We start from the raw sequence: 10,091 nt of genomic DNA on the forward strand, positions 1-10,091 counted from the left end.
AAAAATAAAATATAACACTACTTCCGGTATGACGGCTGCATTGTACTCTATGGAGGAGCGTACGTGTCTGCCAGCTGACTGTGCCTGCATCCAGGAGCTTGTAAACACAGACGCAGTTCCATTGAACACTATTGTGTAAACTGGTACATACAAAACTGTAAAATCAAAATGTTTTTTTGGTTTTCTAATAGTAATATATAAAAGAATATATAACATATGTTTCATATTAGGCACATAAGTTGTTATCCTACCTGTCATTTCAGTTTGCTGTATGCATCTGACTGCAGCTTGCCGTATTCCAATAAAAATGACTACTTTCAATATTTAATATGTCCTTCCGATATATTCCCAGTTGCATTTGTGGAACAAAACAAAGGATTGATGTCTCCCAGGTACATTGAAAAATAAGCAATAGGCTTTCACTGACTTGGCAAATCCACAATCATAGCAATCTCAGTCTCATAATCATTCTACAAACAAAGGCTTGAAATAAAAATAAAAAATAAAATAAAAAAAACATGTGTGCTAGGAGGGGGAGGAATATCTTGTTTGTTGCATTTACAGAAAAAAAATAGAATATCTTAAGTTATATTAAAATAAAGACATGTATTACAATGCATGGGTCACATTGACCCAAGTGGCGGTTCTAGGTACAACTGTTTTAACTCATTTTTGTGATTCTGGCTACCAAACGCTGTCAGGATATTTAATTAATATATTTGGAAAAAGTCAAAAACGGACATGCTCCTACGATTTACAACGGAAGACTAATCAACATTTTAAATACAAAATGGGTCAAACTGACCCACATGGCGGTTCTAGTGTTAAAGGTATACTTGGAATACATTCTAAGCATCACATTAAATGCCTATGATTGAAACGCACTTACTCACATTTATAAATATTGCACTGTGAATGTGTGGTTTGCACTGCTCAGGTGAATAGGTGCTCCAACAATGACAGACACAAAGTTGCGGTTCAAAACAGTTCTTTATTTTCTCCATTATTCTCTGTTTGAAACCGTGAAGTAATAATGCCGTCTCTACTAACAATGGGTATTGCCAGCATTTAAACCATGGGGTTAAGTAATGAAATAACAATATACACAACACAGACACGGCCTCTTCTCCTGACAGTGTGTGCTCTGAGTGCAGGTGAGGTGCAAGGTATTTTGCAGTGTCATGTGGTGCAGTGTAGATGCTGACCTCTAACGACAGCTCTCGAATCGTGTCAGTACTCTATCATTGACAAATGCAGACAGTTTCCACAAAACAAACAAAACACTTAACACTCACAATTGGTTTTTACACAGTTTCCTTTTTGGTCAATCTCATAACCACAGCAAAGGAATATATTACATCGTCATGTCCCCAATTATACCCTTAGTCACGCCCCCTGCGATAGCTAGTTCATTCACGTCTCCTCCAACCTATGACTGACACATTGCGTACCGCTTTTATGATGTCTGGCATTGTGATTCCGTCCCCTTCCTGGCTGGCTGGCTTCCAACTGACCATGGAATGAGCTGCCAGACCAACCAGTACGAGGCACTCTGTTCCTGTTAAACAGCGCCCTCACAGATCAGGACTGAGATTGTTGACTAGGATTCATTCGCTGTGACACATGCACACACACAGAAACCTCTTCCTTGAGTTCTCACAAACATGCCAAGTAGGGCAGACTGGTCTAGGTTGTAGGAATTAAATCAAGCCAACCAAGTCAGATTGTTGGCATCGCAGAACATGTGCACTAAAATAAAGAACAAAAGTTGTTACTTGCCAGCAACAGGTGAGCATAGATTTAATAATCTTAAATCTACAGAAGTGCCTGTTTTTTGTAGTCTTCTTTGATTCATAGAGTAGAGAAATTGGATCAACCATTAACCTGTACCAAAAAGGCAAAATGGTTTTGAAATGTATAACCAGAATTAACTTAAACAGTGAGGTTTAGCTCATGCATCGATTTTCAATTAGGGATTACTGATGTTTTTTGTGAACTCGTCACTAGCCCATAGCTTTTTGACACTTTGTGGGCTGTACCATTGGCTAGAATTAAAGCCTAAAGAGTTTTATTTCCGGTTATATATATTGCATCTGCCTATTTTGTTTTTCAATACAGAACCTTCCTGAACCAGAAGTCCCTTCAGTGCTGCCGCCATCACTGCAGAGTGTGGACTTCCTAAATGAAGCAGTCTCTGGCTTCAGCACTGTGGAGGAGGTCATCAAGTACTTGGATCCTGACAGATGGCAGCTGGATATCGAAGACTTGCATAAGCCAACATGGCATGTGCTTGGAAAGTCTTTCATCCATTCCAGGAAATCCAGAGGTAGAAATCGTATTCCTTTAAAGTCTCAGACAACCCCATGAAACACTAAACATAACATGAAATGCCCTCTGCATTCTCTGCATTTGTTAAGCAAACATTCTTTAAATAGAGCACTATAAATATGATACAATTTCTGAAGAGAGATACTTAAAATAATTTCCATACTACATTTGCATATAAAATCCTAAAGAAAATAATAAACAAACGAAAGGTAAACTCTGTTTTGTTGAACTTCCACTCCTATAAATATTCACTTTATTATGCATTTGGTTAAAATTTTTTATCCAAATGCCTGACTCCCAAAGATTATAATACAACCTATTTGGTGTTATCTTGTGCATGGAAAACGATCAACTGCATCTGGACAGACACTTTCTTTTTATCATGTGACACACGTATCAAATATGATTGGCTAGCATTGAGTTTGTTACTGTTGTGTCACCAGCAAAATAGAACAGTGTCCTAAACTGGGCAACATGTAGCCGGCTTATCGCCACGTTGTTTACCAGCTCCCTCTTGTTGGCCTCAACGAAGGTTGCGTGTGTCACCCGTTCTTAAGGGACAGTGAGGTCTAGTCAATAAGATATGTGTTCCAACAAAAATCAGACATCTAACAAATCTCAATTTAAAAAATGTAATTTCTAAATAATGTTAAATTGTACGTCAGTTGTACATAAATACAACATGCATCAATAAAATAGAGTCCTAATCCTTAAAAAAGTATACAGGTATTCATAACAATGTCGAACTACATAACAAATTATCCAGTCATTCACTGACATATAATAATGTAAAAATTCTCTAAAAAAAAAAAAAATGACGCAAGGAAAAGGCAGAATTTATAAATTCAGCAGATACCTAAACCTAAAACAGTTTGGTTTTAAACTTCTTCAGCTCCAGTTGACTGCCTATTGTGATATTATTCATAGTGAACTGTGCATTAGTAAAGTAAATGATTCATCAGGAGGTGAAAAAAAGAATACTGTAGTACTTTGAGAAAGTAAATGGAATTATGCTTTTGCACTGAAGCAGAAAAACATCTTTATATAATGCAACCAACATCTCTGGGGAAAAAGCAACCAGCCACAGCTTGGACTTCATAGCATTCATGATATCATCCAGGAAAGAAAATAAGACCTAGAAAGTCCTTGTGAGTCAGATTCTAATCTGAAAATACCACTCCACTGTAATCACATGTGAAAGACAAAATATACATGTTCACCACATAAAATGTGATGGTTCTTAAACTCATGCCAAGACTTAATAATCAAATGGATAAAAGAGGTTTTGATTTAAGTACTTTCTGTGAATTGTGAAGTTATGCCAATGTTAGGAGGTAAGAGATATTTCCATATTTGTAAAATGTACAGCTATGGCCAAGACTTTTGCATCACCCATTAGAATGAACTAATTTTGCTTCATAGTCAAATGAAACCTGCTGAATAATGTTATTTTAACATAGTGAATTACATACTACTTTGTAGTTTTCCAGATATATGGAAAACTACAAAGATTAATAAATGTGACAATTTGAAATCTAACATGAAATACTGTATTACTGTTATAGCATCCGGTAGACTTTTGCGATATCATTTAGTAGTTTCTTTGATTACACAATGTTAAATAAAAGATCTAAATTATGTTCTACCTAGTCTAACAGTTGAATGACTTTCAATGGCATTATTTTATTCAATGATAACTTGTTATGATAGAAACTACGGATATGAACCAGACCAGGTACCCTGTGTGGTCCGATACAAATCTACTGAAGTTTAGTACTGGTCCAGTATACCTTAAGTAAGACCATTCCGTTGACCGTTCCATCCTATATATTTAATACACACCATTGCCGAACTTTTTAAATAGCTCTACAATGAAAAAAAAAGAAAAGCTGACATATATTAAAAAATAAATTAAAATTCACGAGTTTAGGAGAATGTTCTGTACTTTTACAGACTACATATACAACAAAATCCCATCATGTGGTTTTTATGTCTGAAGCAGAAAGAAAATCAACAAAACATAATGCAGCACACTAGGCCTAGTTACACTGTCACCCCATGCAGTTGTTTTACATGGAAGATTAAGCACGCGTATAGACAACCGAATATATATATATATATAATGTGTGTGTGTGTGTGTGTGTCAAATAAAAAATTGTGATTTACCTTATCTCTTTGATTCAGAAATTCATATGTGCCTTAAATTACATTTTGCATACTTTTTCATATCTGTCATTCTGTCTACATTATTTAACACTTCATTGTAATAGCTAGTGCACTGCAAATGGGAAACACGTGTGACTGTATTGCTGTGTCAGTAACCTTAGCTACAATGTAACAAGTGGTGTTTTCGTTACCAGAGCAACTTGCAGATTAAAAAGAGAGATAAATTACAGGGAGGCTTGGTAGTAGTTATAAAAGTAATATTGATAAGCCGTTTGGTCTAGTGACACTAAGGTATTTGGGGAAACACAGATAGTGACCACTGATTTACAAATCCGTACCGGTATTTTCAACTCTCAAAGGCTGCTGTACAGTCTGTACCGGATATCAGACTGATTTTTGTGGTCCATCTCAGTGCACTATAACATTAAGGATGTTTTAAAGAAAATAGTTTTGAGAGTCTAGCCCAAAGTATTACCACAAATGAGCCATTAGGGTAAAAGTATGAAGGGCAAGTAAGACTTGCAGACAGATATTTCTTTAACCTAGTATAGCACCAGATGTAATTAAAACATAAAAATACCCAACAGGCTGTAGTTATTACAACAACACACATTTGTTACCTTTACTGCCTACTGTGTTGTGCATTTTCCTACTATTCCCTTTATAGCATAATCATGAATAAAGCCCAATAGATTTGACCAGGCACATTTGCTAGACATCAGGTTAGCTTGTGAAAACCTATTGTGACAGTCACAACATCTGTTTATTTATCCAAATAAAGCTTAATTCTACACCAAAGCTGACATACACAGGGGTTACCTGGGTGTGTTAACAATAGCAATGGTAGACGACTGGAATGCCACTTAAGAGGTGGAGCTGGAGTTGTGGGGGATAGGAATTAGGGGACTATGACATCACTGCATGAAATATACAATGCAAAACTTTCTAACATTATACGACGATACAATAATATATAAGGATTATGTAATGAACCAAATAGAGAATCCTTGAAGGTTACATGTTTTTGCGGGTTGGTTGGTCTGGTGTCAGTCACACATCTGGAAAAATTTAGCTTTATTCCCTAGCAGATTTATGTCCCAGGATAAACTAATACAAATATCAAAACAAGTGTGATTATGTTGAAAAATATATTAAGGAATATGTACCACATGTGTTCGGTAACTCTTAAAAATGTGCAATTGGTTTATGGGCAGGAAATTTCCTATGGTTTTATGGGAAAAGCCCCTTAAAAAGATTTAATATAATGAAATTCAATTGAAGTTGCCTCAAGGTGTGGTAGAATCCAGTTCATATTCAAGTGGTTTTCAGCTTTTAGTGGATCTATCGAATCTGTTCAGGATGAGCCAAAAGCATTTCTCTGCCACCTGCAGTCTTGTATGGTTTAAACAAACATCAGCCATGTAGCTAAATGAGTTACTTTATTATCTCCTGTCTGTGTATCTGGCCCAGCTTAGTTCATCCTCTCATGTGAAATACTTTACAGAAGACATGTTATTGTGCTAGATAGAGCCACATTTTGAAACAAATGTGTCACACTCCTATCTCCAAGCCCAAGAGATAAAGTAACAAAAGATTTCTGTCTTTTATGTTTTTTCTCTAGTGGTGGATTTGAATCTCCTGAAGGAAGAGGTGAGGTTGTACAGTTGCACCCCACGCAATTTCTCTGTGTCCCTGAGAGAGGAGCTCAAGCGCACTGATACCATCTTTTGGCCAAACTGCCTACTGATCAAGCGATGTGGAGGAAACTGTGCCTGCTGTGTACACAGCTGCCATGACTGCGAATGTGCCCCCACTAAAGTCACAAAAAAATACCACGAGGTATCTAAAGCTAAACTAAAGTGCAAATAACAATGTGTTTGTATGTACGTAAAATTGTTTCAATAATGTCTTTACTGTGTCTGTGACACTTCTGCCATGGTTTCACACCTGAATATGCAGATCAGTGAAAGTTCCAAAATCCCACTATAAATGTTATATTGTAAGGATTGATTAAATATAAAGCCCTGTTCATGCATGTATCAGTACGACACTAGTACAGTTTGTTTCGGTATAGAATCCACTTTCTGTCCTAACTGACTTTTCAATCCAGGTACAGTACCGATAGAGTTGCGATATACCTGTCCACATTCATGTATGTTTAAATCAACAGTGTTCGGGTTCTGAAATCGTTTTCATCTGTTAGAAATTGATTCTCTGTAATGAAATGCAGCATGCTCGTATCGAAACAGTACTAGTACAAACCTGCTCTTTTTTGGTATGACACCAATAAGAACTCCAGTCTGGACAGATGTTTCGGTACGGTTCCGCAACAATACCGGTATAAAAATACTAGTGTGAACAGGGCATAATACTGAGGTGGATATTCGTTTTGAGAAGCTGTTAAAATTGTGCAGCTTTCCAGTTTGCGGTTTCTCTTATACTGCACCAAATCAAACAATTCCTGAAATTTCAGGTGCCGCAAAATGGTAAGAGAGATATAATGCAGAGATATTTTATGTTTTGGGTGGGAACTGAAGTTATAATTTTCATTAATTAGACAAGTTATTGTTGAAAGAAAAGAAGGGATTGGAACCACACAAACACCTTTATTAGGAGTTGAATGTTTGTTTTCCTACACTATGTTATGTTTTGTACACAAAAATAAGACCAAAAAAAGAACTGCATTTTTTTTGCTGCACTTCACTCAAACAGTTGCTCAAGGTGAAAACTATGTTACAGTATTGAAATAAATAAATAAGTAATTAGATCTATAAACACTAACAATTAATATCTCAGCTGAATATGGCTATAAAATATAAACAATGTTACTTGTAGTCACTCAACAATGGAGCATTTGTAAAACTTACTACAGAATTTGTGGCATCCAATAGTATATAAAGCCAGTCTTACCCAGCATCCCTTATGACCAGACAATTGTGCCGTATAATACAATGTGCTGGTTACGGAGGTACTGTAAAATCTAATAAGCTACTTAAGAAAGGCTATACAAGACAAAATTACTTGAAAATGTTGTACAGTAGGAGTATTGTTTAGGTATACCCTGCAATTATAAACTTTTTAATTACACAGACAAGACTGCCGGTATGTTCAGGGGCAGGAATAGACACTGTTTACTGTGTATTTTGTTGCTGTATCTTAGAATAATTAAAACAGTAATAACAAACAGAAATAACATCTATTTTCAATATAAGTTGTATGTGGTTTACACTTGTATAGTTCACAGTATTGTGAATTTTTGTTTTAATGCCAACATTTAATTAACCCAATGTTGTATTTTACAAGGGAAACATGTTTATTAATCACAGTATACTAATCATACAGGGAAATCTGACAAGAACAGGAAAAATTTAGATTATGCAGGCTTAATTGGACTAATCGGATGATTACACAATACATGTAAACTCATATATCACAACAAGAACATGACTGTAAACCCATATTTGCAATTAAGGTACATGCACAATATAGCACAAATAAAAATACAAGTTTACCGTATAATTTCCCTAAATGTGATCCCATTTACACAACTTACCAATGCTTACAGTGGAGGAACATGCTACAGTATATTATGGCAGATCAGAAAATCTAAATTCAGCACTTCAGCAAAATGCAGCAGGCAGTAGGTTTATGATTTATGTATTCTTTCAGGTTCTCCAGTTAAGACACAGAAGTGGTGGAAAAGGATGGCAAAAATCCATGACAGATGTGCCCTTGGAACACCACGAGGAATGCGACTGTGTGTGCAAAGGCAATTCAGATGGATAAACATATCAGACAGTGTGCTTTCCTCAAAGCACACCTCCAAAAAACATCTGAGGGTGTGGTGTTTGTGAGCCTATCTCTGTGGTCTCTGAGGAACCTGATGGATTAACAGTGAACTGAGGTATGGTGACCCCAGCTGCCCAGCCTATATCAAACCGGGATTTAGTACTACTGGGTGACAGTTGTGTTGCTCTAAGCCTGCACTTTTCTGTAAGGTCCACGGAAAGGGGAAAGAGATTGAAAAAAGGCAACTGTTACTTATTTCTCCTATTATATTACTGAAAGGATTTCACTCGTTTTCGAATGCTTTGGAAACTATCAATTGAAAAGAACTCTGAAGAGCTGGACTATTTTGAAGTTATGCTGGCAGCATTGGTTTCCGCACTCCCTACAAACTTTTTTCTAAAGAAAGTTGAAAGTTTTTCTTAACATGTGGCTTTATTGAGTGTGTTGGAAGAATATCTTTTTTTTTTTAACTTTAAAATACTCCTGTGGTACATTTAAAAAAGTATGTTCATGTCCTGCCTTCTGTTACTTTGTTGTTGTTTAGTATTTACAGAACTGGGAATCAAATAATCATTTATGTTATTGAGCTGGTCCAATTTTGCAAAGTCTGTTGATAGGTTCAACATACTGTATGTCTTCACAATGCAGTTTCTCTCACAGTTTATATCAAATAATTTTGTATATTAAAACAATGAAGTGTGGTATAGAAATTTTTAAAATATATATATATATATATATATATATATATATATATATATATATATATATATATATATATATATATATATATTTTTTTTTTAAATCCATACACTACAGTTTAGTATCTTATTTTTAAAACAACACTTTATAATCTTAGTCCATGCTGACATGTCTTTTTATGAAAAGCATTGTGTTATCTTGTCAGGTTCATGCTGGCGGCTGCTTGAGGTATCCTGGAGTGAAACTCCATGTTTCGGTTACAAAAGAAACTAGGGGACAAAAAAGGAAATGTGTTTCACCTTGACATCTACAGTAAAGGCTACCTTAATAACTGTAGCACCGAGTTTAGGCAAAAATCTAGGAGAGATTCTGGCTGACTGAATGCATTACTTGCCAATGGGCACTTTATTGGGCAGCTTCAGTATTTACTAGTATATGGCAGAATACTGCCATTATTATAATATAAATTTTGTGTTTCAGCTTCAAGTGAACTTGAACATATGGGATCAAAAGAGGACAGCCGATTTATGGACCAAGACTACAATGGCAAAAACATAATCTTTATTTCTTTATTTCAGCCCCTATCTCTCTGTGGTTTGCAACAAGAACAACTGAGGCAGATAAGATATTAAATTAATACAACAAATGATTCCCAGCTGCTGATTGTAATAAATGCACTCCAATGAGTGTTATTAATGTATTAGTAAAATTCTAAGGGCTCAGGCAACAACCCCACCAGCTTGGTCCATGTACTGTAGCCTATACAAATTGTACACCGTGTGGAGATCTAAGAAAGCCAGGAAATTACATGTACAATACAGTGTTTTTATAATGTCTTGGAATACGTCTGTGGCCAGCTCTTTAAGGGATTCCCATTTAAAAGTAGCGGGAAAGTCAATGACAAGGAAAATAATACTTCACAAATCTTTAACATGAGTTATTTAAAACCTTTATTCAGTCTGGTTTTAATAATTACAACAACAGCAACAACAACAATAAATGATATTCATGAAACATTTTTAGACTTGGTTTAAGTCAATTCATGCCTAAAATAGCTCATTAGTTATAGTAAAGTTTTGTGGACAGGGCCCAATGTAGGATTTTCATGT

At 35.7% G+C, this 10,091-nt stretch overlaps 1 protein-coding gene across 2 annotated transcripts in view; it reads left to right on the forward strand.

Annotated features, from left to right (window-relative positions):
* Nucleotides 1-8,973, forward strand: part of LOC121322941 (platelet-derived growth factor C-like) — a 96,370-nt gene extending 87,397 nt beyond the window's left edge. For both annotated transcript variants that reach the window (XM_041263594.1, XM_041263586.1), the window contains exons 5-7: nucleotides 2,119-2,326; nucleotides 6,116-6,333; nucleotides 8,164-8,973. In XM_041263594.1, the coding sequence (XP_041119528.1) occupies nucleotides 2,119-2,326; nucleotides 6,116-6,333; nucleotides 8,164-8,280 (543 nt within the window). In that variant the 3' untranslated portion in view covers nucleotides 8,281-8,973. The remainder of the gene's footprint in view (nucleotides 1-2,118; nucleotides 2,327-6,115; nucleotides 6,334-8,163) is intronic.
* Nucleotides 8,974-10,091: the final 1,118 nt, after the last annotated feature.

The sequence above is a fragment of the Polyodon spathula genome, chromosome 1 (genome assembly GCF_017654505.1).
Source record: "Polyodon spathula isolate WHYD16114869_AA chromosome 1, ASM1765450v1, whole genome shotgun sequence".
NCBI lineage: Eukaryota > Metazoa > Chordata > Actinopteri > Acipenseriformes > Polyodontidae > Polyodon > Polyodon spathula.